The sequence below is a fragment of the Leiobunum rupestre genome, chromosome 9 (genome assembly GCF_980474605.1).
Source record: "Leiobunum rupestre chromosome 9, qqLeiRupe1.1.hap1, whole genome shotgun sequence".
NCBI classification, from domain to species: Eukaryota; Metazoa; Arthropoda; class Arachnida; order Opiliones; family Sclerosomatidae; genus Leiobunum; species Leiobunum rupestre.
This window is the reverse complement of record NC_143392.1, coordinates 15,940,174-15,957,296: the sequence shown is the minus strand read 5'-3', so window position 1 is coordinate 15,957,296 and position 17,123 is coordinate 15,940,174. Positions and strand designations below refer to the sequence as shown.

At 36.8% G+C, this 17,123-nt stretch overlaps 2 protein-coding genes across 4 annotated transcripts; one reads left to right on the top strand and one right to left on the bottom strand.

Moving 5' to 3' along the window:
* Positions 1 to 6,865: 6,865 nt before the first annotated feature.
* Positions 6,866 to 13,051, top strand: SPoCk (secretory pathway calcium atpase). Of its 3 annotated transcripts, none has more exons than XM_090159497.1 (14): positions 6,866 to 7,049; positions 7,237 to 7,398; positions 7,858 to 8,067; positions 8,336 to 8,523; positions 8,596 to 8,704; positions 8,766 to 8,915; positions 8,985 to 9,608; positions 9,667 to 9,925; positions 9,990 to 10,309; positions 10,381 to 10,547; positions 10,620 to 10,953; positions 11,014 to 11,109; positions 11,172 to 11,313; positions 11,377 to 13,051. In XM_090159497.1, exons 2-14 carry the CDS (start codon positions 7,291 to 7,293, stop codon positions 11,499 to 11,501), a joined length of 2,832 nt encoding a protein of 943 aa, XP_090015623.1. In that variant the 5' UTR covers positions 6,866 to 7,049; positions 7,237 to 7,290; the 3' UTR covers positions 11,502 to 13,051. The 3 variants fall into 3 exon arrangements, with proteins under 3 accessions (XP_090015623.1, XP_090015624.1, XP_090015625.1); XM_090159498.1 differs by lacking the exon at positions 6,866 to 7,049 and adding an exon at positions 7,139 to 7,163; XM_090159499.1 differs by lacking the exon at positions 6,866 to 7,049 and having other exon boundaries at positions 7,260 to 7,398; positions 7,805 to 8,067.
* Positions 13,052 to 13,751: 700 nt separating this feature from the next.
* Positions 13,752 to 14,997, bottom strand: SmB (small ribonucleoprotein particle protein SmB). The gene is made up of 4 exons (XM_090158286.1): positions 14,871 to 14,997; positions 14,433 to 14,696; positions 14,261 to 14,366; positions 13,752 to 14,175 (listed from the first exon to the last, which is right to left on the bottom strand). The coding sequence occupies exons 1-4, from the start codon at positions 14,871 to 14,873 to the stop codon at positions 13,856 to 13,858; spliced, it is 693 nt and encodes a 230-aa protein (XP_090014412.1). The 5' UTR covers positions 14,874 to 14,997; the 3' UTR covers positions 13,752 to 13,855.
* Between the last annotated feature and the right edge of the window lie 2,126 nt (positions 14,998 to 17,123).

Sequence of the window (17,123 nt, the reverse complement as noted above, 5' to 3'; positions counted from 1 at the left end):
ACGTGGCAATGGTAATGCCTCGTCCCCGTACCATACGTCTTTCATATTATAGACTTATGCTAATGCTCTCGCGTTATTAGCAACTAGGAGCAACCAGTGGTGTAGTCCAAAAACAAAAAAAAAAACGGGGCGCTACATGGGTACAGCCAACTTCTATTTTGCGCGTAATCGAAGTTGGCTGTACCAGCCGCTATAAATGTACGTCCAACTTCGATATTTAGTATGATTGAAGCTGGTCGTACCTAGGTAACTATTGGAAATTGTTATGGTATTTTCATAGAAATCTCATAGGTAACTAGAATGCTGCCGCCTACGGCCGAGCTTGACGCCAGTTCATTTTGAACCTTCAGCCAATGAGAGGCCGTAGAGTGGTTCCGCCAAGGAGGATAATAATCCTTCTTGATTCTGCTACTATAGCGGGAGATGGGTGACGTCATTCTCTCTGGTGACATTAAATTCTTGGCAGAACCACTCTTTGAGCTCTGATTGGCTGAGATCTGGCTATTGTCTGCCACGGCGTTTGGTCCATTTGCCAGTTACACGGCAGCATTCTAGTTACCTATGAGATTTCTATGGGTATTTTCCTGTGGGCAAAATTTATAATAAATTCACACACCCCTTTATTCGAGAAGCATTATTTACGAAATAGAAGCGAGGCGCGCCCTGGCAAGTTAAAAAAAAAGAGGCAGGGTGCGCCCTGGAAAAATGGAAAAACCAAGGCGGGGCGACGCCCTGGCCCGACTACACCACTGGGAGCAACAACACAAGGAGAACGCAGCTAGCCTTTAATCACGCTAACGTAGGGTTGTGTACAAATTTCATTGGACGAGCCTTTACATTGAGCATTTTACGGGTGGGGGGAAGACAATTTCCAAATTTTCCCCTACCCGGCAGCAGGCGCTAAAGCGTCTAACCAATGAAAAATGTACACAAGAAAATACATGACTTTTGACGGGTTGTGTTCTCCTTGTGTTTGTTGCTCCTAGTTAGCAGCAAAACGTCTTAACTTCTAACTTTCTTATGTTTTTTTTTACCGTAACTTCATCGTTTTAATTGAGATTTCCTAGTAACACATTAATGCTTATCCATATCTTTAAATGGTAATCATTATGCCAAAACGTCTGACGATATTAGAAGCGGACGCAGCATATAATAATTAATAAGCAATTAATAAAACAATCAATGTATTTGTGCCCCCCCCCCCCCCCGAAATTGCCCGCCCTTCCAAAAATTTCGTAAATCACATTTTAGTCTTTACCTTTCCAAAACCATCGGAAATTATAAATAAATTATACATCATTAAATGAAAATGATTTAATTAAATACTGAATTAGATTTCCTATTTGCTAAACGCTGCTCTATTGTCGTGAAAATCGGTAGCAAATATGCCATACAAATTCATAATTGTCTCGCAGCGTTGTGGGCTGCCAAGGATTTTTACTTTAGTAAGCCACCAAATATTTTCCTTCCGCCGCCACTGACTCTAAGGTCAAGTCCTCTAGCGACTTAATAGGGACTTTCAAGGGAGGTGTGAGGGGTTGGAAGTCGATTTTTAATAGGGACTTTTAAGGGAGGTGTGAGGGGTCGGAAGTCGATTTTTGATAGGGACTTTCAAGGGTCAGAAGTCGATTAGAAAAACGTCACTGAAACGTCATCAGAGTGTAACTTTGTAAATGCGACGAACGGCAACCGAATGACGGATATTAAATGGATGCATAGGAAGATGGTGGAAAGCCCTTCATGCCACGCGAGCCAACAGCTCCCTACATACGCCCATTAATTAGTACGGGTAAAAGAGGCCCGAAAAGAGCCCTCCAGCGGGAAAATTCGTCCCAACTTGCAATGTGGCCTAAAATTCTATTTTGGTGTCTACTTTGAGGATCCGATGAGTCCGCAGCGATGCGGGGTGGACAAGACAGTTTTTGGGGGAGCAAGGGGGCAGGAGGGGGCAGTTGCCCCCTAAATTTGCTTTCACTGAATTGAGCCGTGTTTGGTGTTGTTCCCGATGGTACATTTCACCATGAGTCGAATGCGACCAACCACATGCCCGTAGGATGAACCGTTTCCGAGTTATGGCCGAATTTATACTGAATCGCGTGGTTTTTTCTCTAATATGAAAAATAAATCCCCAAATGTTAAATTTAGCAATCCGGTAAAGTTGGGTATCGTTTCTGTAGTATTTTTTAACTTTGAGTCGAATGAGACACGCCGCGGATCGCTGGGACTAATAGTTTCGGAGGTATGACCAAAGATACACTAAACAAAGGTTTTTTTTCGGAATTTCACTAAATGTTGAAAACGTATATCAACCATTTGGCCAGGACCAACCATACTTTCGGATCTTACGTATTATTTTGTGCCGAATCGAATGATACCAACCGCAATTCCGTAGGATGAATCGTTTCCGAGCTATAACGAAATATGTGCGACCGGATTGCTAAATGTAACATTTGGGGATTTTTTTTTTCATATTAGAGAAAAAACCACGCGATTCAGTTTAAATTCGGCCATAACTCGGAAACGGTTCATCCTATGGGCATGTGGTTGGTCGCATTCGACTCAGGGTGAAATGTACCATCGGGAACAACACCAAACACGGCTCAATTCGGTGAAAGCAAATTTAGGGGAAGATCAATTTTTGCCAACTCAAAGCCTAAAACTTGCCAACTTCATGGAACATATTTTTCACTCTCAACTGTCTAATTAAATTCATAGTAAATGGCTTTGATTTAATAATTTCGCTTAAAATATAAAAAAAAGTATGGATTTCGGGAAACATTTGCATTTGGTGTAACCGTGTAAGCCCAGTTTTATTTATTTATTTATTTATTTATTTATTTGAACAATAAACACCGGCTATGGTTTAAAAAGCTACGCGAAGAATGTTTTGCGGCTCGGTTTGCCTGGTAGTTACGAACCTCCGACGGATAAAGCAGGTACTAGGTATTTTTGCGCTAAACCAATGTATGAAAAGTGCTTAGACGCGGCTAAAACAATTATAATAAAAAGCTCATAGTCCTGACTGCAGTTCGTGATTTCTATTTCGTCATCATGTACCCTATTGCAGTAAAAATCGTAATCCTCCACCTAGGATAACATAAGGCTCGTGCGGCTACTTTCAGTTAAGTAATATTTCTATGTTGTTAATAGGAGAGCTGCCAGTTGGTCTCTTTTACAGCCCAATTGGGCTTCTTTTTATGTCTACTTGTGGGAAAAAATGAATTGGGCTGTTGGGCTGTTTTTGGGCTACTTTCAGAGGTTTTCGATAATATACACTAAAATCGGTAAGATACTGATTTCTTTCAAAGGAATACGCTTTAAACTTAAAGCACTCCGAAATATATTACTCTCAATATATGTACAGTTTTTCTTAAAAAATTCGATTCATTTGTACTTAAAAAATATCTACTATATAACGAGCTCCAATTTACTTTGCTTTCAACGATGGAATTACTTTGTCTATGGAAATGAAATAAAAAACAGCTTTGGGAATTTAGTCAGAGTTGGAAAAAGGCTAAATATATATTGGAATTTTGGGAGTTGGGACCAATGCATCTGGAGGAGCGACACATAATTGAACAAAAATTAATATTCTATTGTTTTAAATATATTTTAACGAATTGGAGTTACTTTAGGTAGGATTGCACTTTACCTACCCCCCCCCCCCCCCCCCCAAAAAAAAACACTTGATTCCGATTAATTAGACCATGGGGAGTTAAAAAAAAATACTACAAATATATACGTATGTAATTTAAGGTCTCGAAATTGTAAAACCACTGTTAACAACCAATAAATTGAAATTGAGAGCAAAAACAATTCTAAAATGAAATTTAACTAAGGTTTCACAATTTAATTTAATTAAGGTTTGGCCTACTCAATTCGAGTACCAAAATATCTCGTTGAACCATCTAAATATTTAAGAAGCCCCGAATGAATATCATAAGAGTAAAATCAAAAAGGTTAGCCACCTTCTTTCAAGTGTATTTTTTGGGGGATTTTCTAGGTGTATATTATTATTTTTAAGTGTATATTTGTAGTTCTTGGATAATTTTTAGTTTAATAGGTTTAAAATCACATTGTTTTAATTAGTTTCTGCCACAAATATGGCACCTTTTCCAAACTATTGTTATTTACATTTTGGGTCTGCCATAAAAATGGTACATTTAGTTCCTGCCACAAAAATGGCTCCTTTTCCAAAATATTGTTATTTACATTTTGTTTCTGCCACAAAAATGGTACATTTAGTTCCTGCCACAAAAATGGCACCTTTTCCGAAATATTGCTATTTACCTTTTTTTCTGCCACAAAAATGGTACATTTAGTTCCTGCCACAAAAAATGGTACCTTTTCCAAATTATTACTAAATTACATTGAGTTGCTGCCACAAAAATGGCACCTTTTCCGAAATATTGCTATTTATATTTAGTTCCTTCTTTTTATTTTGTTGTTCTGTAATTGCATTTATTATAATTTAGTACAGTTTAACCATTTCGTGTAGCCATTTAGTTCCCGCCACCAGTCCTGCGGTATCCATTATATTTATGGAGGTAGTCGTTTCGGGTGGGGTGCATTTGGCCGACTCCTCATTTGGCCGACAGCTCATTTGGTCGACTTTTCAGTCGGCGAAATGAGCAGACCATATAGCCGACTACTCATTTGGCCGACTACCCTTTTAGTCGAAATTCGGATCGGCCAAATGAGCAACCCATTTGACCGACTGCTCATTTGTCCGACTGTGAAGTCCGCCAAATCAGCAGTTGGCCCAATAGAGTACAGGCAGTTGGGGGGGGGGGGAAACGAAAGTTCGTCTGCTAAAAGCAACGACTCTACAGCTAGTTGGACGGGTAATATTTAGTCTTTGGGAAAATATTTTCCAGGTTGCTTGAGTCGGCCATTTTGGGCGCGATTGCAAACATGGCGAATATGGATTGTTTTAATGTTGATTTAAATTCTAATTTTAATTCTTCTGAATATTACGATAGTTTAGAGCTTAATGTCAAAAGTAGGTACAGAGAAAAAATATCATTCATTAATGATACTGATCCATATATAGTCAAACCGAAAGATTGTCATTTAATTAAGCCTGAAGAGATTGAAAGTTTTAGTTATTTGCCCCCAATAAACTTTGCAGATATTTATCTGTATTTAATTGAGGGAATTTCACCTTTCACGAAGAAGAAATTAAAGAACTATAAAAGTTTAAATGCGTATAACCTTTTTGTTTGTGGATTTATAAGAGACGTGATGGTGAAGAACGTTGATGGTTCCATTTATATTCAGCAGCCGGCCAAATGAGCAGTCCATTTGGCCGACTATCCATATGTCCAACTTCTCAGTCGAAAAAATGAGCAGTCGGTCAAATGGACTGTCGGCGTAACGTGTATTTTGTGGTCGGCCAAATGAGAAGTCGGCCAAACGAGACTCTCCCGTCGTTTCGACGATGTAAGTAGACGCTTCGCTGGAGTTAAGGGAAATACCATAGACATAATAAAGAAATAGACACCTTACGCGGAGTTTGATTTACCAAAATTATACGGGAGCGATAACAAGCAGACAACCGGCAGTTGTTCCGTATTCCTGGGGTACTACGTGTAAAGCGCCACTTATGTTTGATGCTGAAGTTTGAATCGAACTTCATCGCATCAGTTTGATAAAGAAAGTTATTAATTTATATTTCAAGGTCAGGTAGGTAGGTAGGTAAAGTGCAATCCTAATTTTCTTTAAATAAAGCAAGTATCATATTTTTTCGAAGTATAGAAAGTTTGAAATGCCTAGCATGCCAACTCTGGGAAAACGTTGGTGGGACCTAGTCCTTAATCCGGCACTGCGGTCAAAGCTACAGGCTTGTACACCAATTGCATCATATGTTACTATGTATCGTAATTGCATATCGTTCCGTGTTTGAAGTTTTCCACGGAAGGGTAGTTTTCTTGCGTAAATGATTAAATTTATCGTTCAAATGTTACGAAAATGGGTAAGATTATAGTATACTGGTGCCCTTCAGAAAACAAAATTTTTACGGTAATAAGAGATTTTAACTACCGCAAGTTTAAAAAAATAATCATTTTAAAATACCGATTTTAATATATTATTATTAATTAATAATCTAATGGCCACCTGTTTAAAGGCTTTATAAGTCACTAGATGACTTGGCCCTAAGATGGTGCCTTGGGTATTGGCATAGCTGATTATTATTATTATTATTATTATAAATTTTACGAAACAATATATATCTATGGTCGTAACTAATAAAAAAAAACATTAAAAGAACCTTTATAATTGGCGCCGCAACCCCATTCTCTATAATCACGGTGGGCGTATATATGAATCCCACCTACTGACGTCGTACCTATTAACATCGAAACTACTCCCAGGATACCTAACCTATAACCTAGGAATATGAATACTAGCAAAAGTAGCATACTTTTAATACTAGGTATAACAATATCAATTTAGTGTATCCTACTGAACCATATTCTTCGAAATATTAAAGTATCTGCTTGTGGTGTGCTGTCTTGGATTAGGGCAAGGTTGATAAAGAAAAATGTACTATAGGGTCTATCAGAAGGGTCTATGTAGTATAAAACCGAAATTTAAAAAAAAAATTTAACTTAATTGCGATGGTCAAAAATTTTTTTATTGTTTTTTTCGTGCTCCACGACCTCTTATTACTCTGAAGGCCGTATTTTATCATCCTTTGCACAGTCCATAGGTGGTTTCTTCTAACTTAACCAGTATACCATAATTGTACCCGAAAAAGAACGGCTTTTTAATGAAAACTTTCGCGCGGTTTATTTGAAAATTAATTAAGTTGTTTTTCTAAATGGCGCTTCATACCGATTGGACGTAAGACTAAAGCTGGTCGAACTGTACACTCGAAGTTCTCGAACATCGAAGGGAAAGTTCCGTGGAATCGCGTTTGACGCATCAGTGCTTCGTTGAAATTATTTCTAGGAAAAGTGTAGTATTACTGATAATTTTTTTTCACGGTCTCCATTTATCTAGGTCAATTTAAATTCGGCCTACGTGTTTTGTTTCAATCTAGTATGGTATGTATCTATTTTCTATTTTTTCTTTTACCATTAGGGCTTAGGCTTACGTTTCCACCATTCAGACGTTTCCTTCCGTTTATTTTTAATTAGCGATTCGAGAGAGATACTTATGTATTTATTTAACCTTCGGACACGTAAAGCGATTAAAATACTTCTTTCTAATTTTAAGTTTTTCTTTTATTAGGTGTATTGGATAGGCACTGTAAAGTCTCACTTGTGATATTCAAAAAGGAAACTCATGACTTCCCCTAAGTACGAAAGATTGAACATTAACTCCGGAGAGGTTGTCCAGAGCTCAGACAGTGATACTGGTTTGAAAACTGTACATCCTAGGTGTAGCCAAGAGGTATAATCTATTTTACAATTTTCAGTATTTGCTATTGAAGTATGCAAAAACCTTTCGCTATTCTATCTAACTGTACTAATCTTTCTCGGTATCTCTTATAATTATAAATCTGAATATAGTAGGTCATTCTTCATCTTTTTGGTTACAAAGGCCTTTCGCAGCTCTGTCTAGTTTTTAATATCATTGTTACGTGACTATACGTCAAGTCAGTCAACTTTCAAGGTTTGCTTTAATTTGAAAAGTATTTACTTTCATGGAACACCTGTTGTTTCTTTGGTATTATATGCAATAGATATCACGGGCTTATCTTTCTGCATGTTAGTCTGTTAGAAGCTCTCTACTCTGTGAAAGTTATTCAAGCTTAATTTTGAGAAGTCAAACTCATTCTTTTGAATGGCTGCCACAGCACTGAAAGTCAAAACGGCGCCAGTGTGCAAGCAGCAGTATTTTTCTTTGCAGCCTACTCCTAATGAGGACACTCCTGACATGCAAAGTATTAGAACAGAGGAGGCTTGTCGTAAAAGCTATGAGGAAGTAGTGACCCGGCTCAATACCGATATTCAGAGAGGGTTATCATGGAGAGAAGCTGATCGCCGGCTGTCTATGCATGGACATAATGAATTTGAAGTCAAAGTAGAGGATCCTTTATGGAAGAAATACATAGAACAGGTTAATCAAAATTTCATTGGTTTTTGTCTTGTCTCAGAGGCGGTTTAAATGTCATGCTTTTGTTATCAAAAGGAAAACTGATAGTATATGAATAAGTGATGGAAACTCATCATTTATTTCTTATCACTGATCATTTTGATAATCATAATATATCTCTTATTCCATTTTATCAGTTGGTATTGCAGACATTTTATCTTAATAATAAAACATATCAAATGTAGGTATATCTGATACACATATATAATTAAATTTTTTTTTGTATATTTAGTTCAAGAATCCTTTGATTCTGTTATTATTGGTCTCGGCTCTTGTTAGCTTATGTATGCAACAATTTGATGACGCTGTCAGTATTACGGTGGCTATTGTGATAGTGGTAACAGTTGCCTTTGTCCAGGAATACAGATCAGAAAAATCCCTGGAAGAGCTCAACAAGCTTGTTCCACCTGTTTGCAACTGGTTCGAAATAATTTTATTAGTTTTCTAGGATTGCTACTGATTTTATTGAAATTATTAAACACTTTTTTATAGTATACGGGAAGGTCAGATTGAATCTTTTCTGGCGCGTAATTTGGTTCCTGGTGATATAGTTCTTCTCAATATTGGTGATAGAGTTCCTGCAGACATTAGGTTATTTGAGGTATGGAAGCTCTATTTTACGGATATATTTTTATAAAGGAAATTGAAATTTTTTTATGTAGTCAACCGAATTGGCGATTGACGAAAGTAGCTTTACCGGAGAAACTGAACCTTCTTCGAAAACTATCTTGGCACTTGAGAAAACCAATGGCATTCCTAGTCGAAAGAATATTGCCTTTATGGGAACGCTTGTCAGATGTGGAAATGGAAAGGTATATCGAGAGATATTTAATTATTATTTGAAGCTTTTAGAGATATAATTAAATTTTTTGCTTTATTAGGGTATTGTCATCTGTACTGGTGAAAATTCTGAATTTGGGGAAGTTTTTAAAATGATGCAAGCCGAAGAGGCACCCAAGACACCTCTTCAAAAGAGCATGGATTCTTTGGGCAAACAGTTATCCCTATATTCCTTCGCTATCATTGGTTTAATTATGATTCTCGGCTGGATACAAGGCAGGCCCATTCTGCAGATGTTTAACATTGGTGTTAGTTTGGCCGTGGCTGCTATTCCCGAAGGCCTTCCGATTGTCGTTACTGTTACTCTCGCCCTGGGGGTGATGAGAATGGCCAAAAGAAAAGCCATTGTGAAAAAATTACCAACTGTAGAAACTCTGGGCTGTGCCAATGTTATATGCTGCGATAAAACTGGAACACTCACCAAAAATGAAATGACAGTTACCGCTTTAGTTACTTCTGAACTGTATCACGCAGAGGTATCTGGTGTCGGTTACAACGCAGATGGACAAATTCAATTACTGGAACCAGATCATCCCATTGAAAACCAACTTGGTGCTGTTCGATCCCTTTTTGAGACTGGATGTATTTGCAACAACGCTGATATTATTGATGGGCAGCTTAGGGGACAGCCAACAGAAGGAGCGCTCATATCTGCTGCTCAAAAGGTTAGGTTTTTTTCTTTTCTTATTATTGTATCTGTAATAATGAATTTTATTTAATTAGATGGATTTATACAATGTTAAAGAAAGATTTATTAGGCTACAGGAATACCCTTTTAGTTCTGATCACAAACTAATGGCTGTACGCTGCATGAGCAAATTTGGATCTGATCAAGAAAAGTACTACGTTAAAGGTGCTTTAGAAAGGCTGCTTCCATACTGTACTTCATACTCAGTTCATGGCTCAAATATGCCATTAACCAAAGAACGCGAAATGACTTACTACAAAGAAGGGCAGTACTTGGGAAGAAAGGGTTTGAGAGGCAAGTGTTTTATTATTATATAAAGATGAACAAAACTTTCTAATTCTGCGAAATATGATGACAGTGTTGTCAATGGCTGTGGGTACCTCCATGGAGACCTTGACTTTCTTGGGAATGGTTGGCATCTTAGATCCACCGAGGCCAGGTGCTAGAGAGGCCATTGAAACTCTTGTTGGTAGCGGAGTGGCTGTAAAAATGCTCACTGGAGATTCCGAAGAGACAGCATGCGCCATTGGTGCCCGGCTAGGACTTTACGCATCTGGAAATATGGCTGTATCCGGCGAACACCTTGATGGAATGAGTGAATCTGAGCTGCAGAGTGTTATTAACTCTATCACAGTGTTCTACAGAGTGAGCCCGGGTCACAAACTAAGAATTGTGAAGGTGAGTTGGTCTTTTCTAGGCTAAAATATTCTTCATTTTGTAAACTGTGTCTTAACATCTGTCCTTTTTAGGCTTTGCAACAAAATGGTGCTGTGGTTGGAATGACTGGCGATGGCGTTAATGATGGTGTTGCCCTAAAAAAGGCTGACATTGGTATTGCAATGGGTCACAGTGGAACCGACGTCTGTAAGGAAGCTGCTGATATGATCTTAGTGGATGATGATTTCTTTACTATCATGTACTGTTTTTTCATTGTACTTAAACGTATTAGAAATAACAAAATGTACAAATATATCAAAAATTGATATAGGTCAGCGATTGAAGAGGGAAAAGGGATATTTTACAACATTAGAAACTTCGTCAGATTCCAGCTTAGCACATCTATAGCTGCTCTTTCTTTAATTGCTGTCTCAACCCTGATGAGAATACCCAATCCTTTGAACGCTATGCAGATTTTGTGGATTAACATTATTATGGATGGTCCTCCGGCACAGAGCTTGGGTGTGGAACCTGTTGACCATGATGTCTTAAAACAACCTCCTCGAAATGTCAAACAGCCTATGATAACCAGAGACCTTATTATCAATGTGTTGCTGTCAGCAACTATTATCATTGTGGGAACTTTGTGGGTTTTTAACAGAGAAGTACGTTACAGATGGTATTAGTCTTCATTAATTACATTCCTAATGAATTTCCTTTATTAGATGAGTGACAAAATAGTGACCCCTCGAGACACAACAATGACCTTCACGTGCTTTGTATTCTTTGATATGTTTAATGCTTTAAGTTGTCGATCTCAGGTAACTGAATATTCAAATTAATAGACCTTACATTTTCATTAACAATTTGATTCAATTTCCAGACAAAATCAGTTTTTCAAATCGGTCTCTTCAAGAACAAAATGTTTTTGATAGCGGTAATGGGATCTGTCATCGGCCAGTTATTGGTTATCTATTTTCCACCCTTGCAGCACATTTTTCAAACTGAGGCCCTTACTTTTTACGGTAAATTTTTAATCAATACACTGAATAATAATTCTCTGGTAAATAAATTTATGAATTTAACAGATTTACTACTGCTAACTGGAATTGCATCTTCGGTTTTCATTGTTTCCGAGATTAAAAAGTTGATCGAACGTCAGATTGCCAAAAGAAGGAAGATGAAACAGTTTTTCGACTCGGACTTTGTTTAACTAACCTATAACGTGAACTGAACTCTTAAAAACACGAAAGGCTTGTTTTGTTTAAAGTGTATAAATATGTTACATATTATATATAGATATATATTTAAGCCCCTGTTAAGAAATATGTATAGCGTGTTCTTAAGGTAGGATATTTATTTTAGAAGGTTTAGTTTAAATTTACTTATTAGGTTTTTAAAGAAATTTAGAATTAAAATTATAATTGCCAAGGGCATATTTGGGATAAATATTTTTCACATGGAAATGCTACCAATGTGACAGTGCCTTTTTTTTTCATGAGTTTATCGTGACATTCCTTTTGGTACTTTTTTTTAACACTTATTAGAATTTGACAATCTTAAAAGTACTGATAGAGTAACTGTTTTTATGTTTATTTTACGACAAGAAACTGTAACATTCTCATGGCAGTTATTAGCTTCAATCACTTATTCAACTATTGGATATTAACGAAACAGTTTAATTACAAAGATTGTTTTCTACTTGGCTCCTTAACACAGGGCCGTAGCTAGAGAAAATGGCCCCCATCGCAGGGAGGGCGGCTGCCCCGGCCGCCCAGCCCTAGCTACGGCGCTGCCTTAACATTTTTTGTAGAAATTTATTAAATCGTTAAGCACAATGTGTGAATGGCCCATTTACCCTCTTTAAAAAATCTACTTACGCAACTTAATTTAAATAATGTCATAGGTTTAAAAAGTGCAAGCTTTTAAAACTTACTCTTGCTCATTGGATCATTACGGAAGATTAAAAAATGCCCTCCAGGAGTCCTTAATGTGTTCATATTTTGCAACTGTCAGAAAAAAGTAAAAACTCCCAAAAAGATAATTAAAGCAAGTCTTTACGCAAATAAAATCCTAAACTTAAGTAGCCAATTTACTAGCCATAAGGAATTTAAGTTATGTAACTGCAAAACGTGTTATTACTAGCCAAAATCTGGGTCTAAAAATTGAGTAACAATAGTCAAAGTAAAAAAAGCCAACAAAATAATGTGAATTTCCAATGGAAACATGAATTTTGCAATTTAACAAATTTTTAGGGGTGCTGGTAAAGACTCACTTTATAATCTTCGATTGAACAGTATTTAAACGCTATTTTGTATATAAATATTTATAGGTGTATATTAGACCACGTTACTCTAATTCTTCTCTGAAAAAGTCGTTTAGAGACAGTCATCACAGTTTAGAATTTTCTAGTCCCGTCTATGGAATCTCGAATATGTAACTATGGGATATTTTATTCCTGACTGAAAACTTACTCCATTTTTGTAAAAATATACAACGTATGGCCATGTACTACCATGAAGTTTATAAAATAATCACTTGGAATAATATTGTGCAAAATCTTGTTACAGAAAATGTTACTTAGCCACTTAATAGTATATAGATGCTACGGTAAACCCTTTTTCACTGATTTTAAAAAATAGGTAAATTTTGACACCCATATATTCTATGCGCTTCGTTAAGTTACGAAAATGATGTATAAAATCTAATTGCACAATGTTCAAATCTACAGTGAAAGAATTGGTGGTGGTTCTCGCGATACCAATCAACAATAAAATATTTTCTGCAGTCAATCTGATTTTTCTTATTAAACCAAAAACTGAGCTTCCAGCCAATAGTGCTCAAAAATTTATACAGGGTTTGTGCAAAATTTCCAGAATTAATTTCCCTGACCAATTTGCCAAATTCTACCTAACCATTTTTGTAGAATAAATGAGTGGTTTTAGGTAAAATACTTATATAATACAACTTTCAAAAATTTATTTGCCTGATTTTTTGGGGTAATAGACTAATTTTCAAATTCCCTGACTTTTTGGAACCATATTCAAATTCCATGACTTTCCCCAAGTCGTGTACAAACACTGATACAAGTTAAAAAATTAAAAATTGTAGGATGCAGAATAAAAATTAAAAATAATACGATTAAATTACCAATTTGAAGGGATTTAAGTCATGTATTTAAACAATGTAAGACAAATTAGACAACTACAAATTATTTTGAATCTGCTCCTTTATGATTTCAATTTTCAAGAGGGTTATTGCTTTAAAAGAAGTTATAAATATTTCTTGTTGCTGCGTCATTCTTTTAAAATTCTAATCAATTGGGTTTTATCCAAATATGATAAAAATTTAGGGTAAAAAAATGAAATTATAGGATATTTAAGACCATTTCAAAATTACAGAAAAATGTAAGAATTATAAGATCAGTGAGAACCCTGCAAAAATATAACTTGTTTAAAGTAGATTGTTTTGGATGATTATGATTTATTTTATATACAGAATACACAATAGTAAAACTGGAATTCAAACATTATAATGATGGTTACAAAAGTTAAATGTTACAAAATTCTAAGGCATGGGCCCTCGCATCATCCCTGGTGGTGGTCCCCTCATTCCAGGAGGTGGACCCATTGGTGGTTGCGCGACCATTCTTTGTCCCATTTGATTGGGTGGCATTCCACGACCCATCATGGCACCTGGTGGAGCCATCATTCCGGGTGGTGGAGCTCCTCTTGCCACTGGAACTCCAGGGGGAGCGCCCATTCTAGGAACCATTCCAGGAGGCGCACCTGGTCTAATTTGAGGTGGAGCTCCTACTTGGCCCCTTCCTTGAGGTGCCATAACTTGGGGGGAAGGTCCTCCTACACCTCGAACTGGACCTTGTAATCCTAATAAATTCAGTTTATAAATTTAGGCTTTTGGCTACAACATTGTTATTTGTATTTCTATTTTATAGCTTAAAAAGGAACCCACCAATTGGAGCGGTACCAATAGGGGCAGCTGGGACTCCTCTACCAGCAGCTCGGCCAATTCCTGGGCCAGGCATTGCTCCTGGGATTGGAACACGAGGTAAGCCTTCCTGTTAGGAAAAATTTTCAATTATCAATTTTTGAGATTTAGGTGTGGATAAGTAAATGGCATATACCTCAGCTGGGGGAGGTCCTTCAACAGTTAGAGAGACAATATTTTCACCCCGAAGTAGAACTAATCCCAGTACCCTCTTTTCCTCTCGTTCTTCTTTTTTGCTGTGTTTAGGTTTAACTTTTCTGAATTCTTCACAGTCACCCAGTATCAAATTCATGTGTTTATCAAATGCTTTAAATGTACCTATGAAGGTGCGACTATCTTGCAGGATAACACGCATCCTGTAATTGATGTGCTGAAGCATTTTATTGTTCTTACTGATCGTCTGAAATAAAAACCCATTGTGTTAGTAATTTTACTCTCAAATCTTTACTGACAAAAGATAACCAAGGCCTAAGTTATCCTAAATTTAGATACGTTTAAAGACATTAAAAGAGGAATATTATTAATTTAATATTTAAAGTATGGTATAAACGAAAATTTTGATATATATTATTACCATTTTGCCTAATATTTCACACGGATTAATCCGGATTAAAACTAAATGTAAAAGAGCCGGGGAAACTCCCGGTTTATATCAGATTTGACAGTATTTCCGTGTCTAGTAGAGAGATGGCGCCACTGACACTGTAACCTGTAAAACCGATAGTTAACCTGGGTTGCCAACATACGAACTTCGTTTCCCGCGAACCAAATGTGAAAAACCCGCGGAATCTAAAGCAAAAACCGCGTCTTTAATTTTTCTACGGATTCTACAAGGAAACTCGGAACTCATTTTTTGGTTTTTAATTATTGTAAGTAAGGGTTTAAAATACCATTAAAAATTTATAAAACCCGCCTTGAAACCTTATAGTTGAAACCCGCGTCCCGCGGCTGAGCAATTTTTTCACGCGAAATGAAAACAAAATTGAATAGCCATGTTTTCAAAATCATTTACAAAAAAGTTAATATTTTTTATTAATCGGGAAAATTAATTTTCAAAAACGTTAAAAACTAACATAAAATAAATATATTTTTTTATGATGAATGAACTTATAAGTCGCTTCGAAAATATTAAAGTAATAGACGCTTCAATAAATCATTCTCCAAGGAAATCGCCAAGAAGTAATATTTCCGAGAGTCAGGACCTGTAAGACCTCTTTATATAGTGCTTGTTAAAATAATGGAAATATTTCACATTTACTGCAGCAATAAGCGTTCCCTTTAAACCAGGTAGCTTTTTTGACATAATACGGCTTGGGAAAAACACGACGTTCGGTTTACAGGTTAAAAGTTTCCATTATTTCAACAAGCACTATATAAACAATACCTTATTTGCGGGTCCTGGCTCTTGGAAATATTACTTCTTTACGATTTCCTTGGAGGCTGATTTTAAGCGCCTATTCAACTGATTTGAAGTACTTCAACGGCACAATTGAAAATCTCGCCTAAAGCTTCAATCAGAGAACGAATTTCTTAAATTATCATAAACGACATTGGTTTCCCATAGCAAACTATTCGCCGAAAAAAATTCTAGAACCGTTCTAACGCAAACTATTCGCTTGCGGGAACCGGTTCTTGGACCTGTAGGAACTGTTCAAGCAGTACCTGCTCTGCTCGAGAGTACCAATAAGAAACCAAGGCTGAGCTCTCTTAAATTCGTCTGCACTAGTTTTTTAGACTAGTCAATACGTGCTTTTAGGATGGAATTTCGGACTATTAATACAACAAAAACAAGTTCTGAACAGTACGTACTGCCCGGGACGTTCCGTGACGTCATAGCCAAATCCAAATCAGTTCTTTGAACAGTTCCGGACTTACGAATAGTTTTCATCCAGTGAACTATTCATCAAGATCAAATCTACTTTTTATTCCTCCTCAAACTGTTAAAACCGTCTGCTTATCCAGAAAATTGATTAACTATAGCGGCAAAGCTACTTAGTTAATCCATGGTACCAGGCAGCCGTTATGGAAAACGTTTTTCCCCTGACTCGAACTATTCTCCACCACAGAATCGGAGTAAAATTATGTTTATTTTATTTAATTGAAAGAAAATAATATGGCTACGAAGCTAGTTATAGGGTTACACTTCTTACTCTACTCCCAAATCCCAGAACAAGTGAAAATTATGTACCTAGTGAACTACTCACCTGTTCCAGCGATAAAATTACCCGGCACCATAAAATCACCGATTCCAGGATGCTGAATCCATTGAAATAGTGTAGATCTACAATTCTACGAGGGACTGATACGGAAAGGACAGCTAGCAGACAACACGTATTTTCTGGATGCACTACGTAATAGCGCCATCTTTCCACCAAAAGAAAAAAATACACGTGACTTCAACTCCACATTACTTTAGGGCTATCAACATTATTACGCCTAGTCTACCGCTATCTTACTTCCAAATATTAATTTTGAACACCGACAATCTCTATAGGTGGTTAAATAAATCCCTCTCTGACTGTCTTGGCCCCCTGTTGAAAAATGTTGCCAGATCTATATGCATAGAAAATTCTCAGCTTTGGCAGAATGAAGAGAAACCATAGAAAAACAAGTTATCTGTCCAGTCACAGCAGCACAAACTTTATAATCGGCTATGAATGATAATTTATTTAAAGGACTATTACGTAGCGTATCCAGAAAATATTTTCCAAATACTAACTTTAGTCACCGATAGATGACACTTACGTAGCGCATCCAGAAAATATGGGTCTTTTGCTAGCAGCTGTGTCTTCCGTGTTCTTCCCACGGGCCCGTATGCAGCGTAAGG

Coding starts and splice junctions, on each gene's coding strand:
- SPoCk (XM_090159497.1), top strand. CDS start 7,291: ATGACTTCCCCTAAGTACGAAAGATTGAACATTAACTCCGGAGAGGTT. Junction 7,399..7,857: donor ATCCTAGGTGTAGCCAAGAG/GTATAATCTATT, acceptor TTTTCTTTGCAG/CCTACTCCTAATGAGGACAC. Junction 8,068..8,335: donor GGAAGAAATACATAGAACAG/GTTAATCAAAAT, acceptor TTGTATATTTAG/TTCAAGAATCCTTTGATTCT.
- SmB (XM_090158286.1), bottom strand. Junction 14,367..14,432: donor AAGGACCTCCCCCAGCTGAG/GTATATGCCATT, acceptor TTTTCCTAACAG/GAAGGCTTACCTCGTGTTCC. Junction 14,176..14,260: donor TATTGGTACCGCTCCAATTG/GTGGGTTCCTTT, acceptor TGAATTTATTAG/GATTACAAGGTCCAGTTCGA.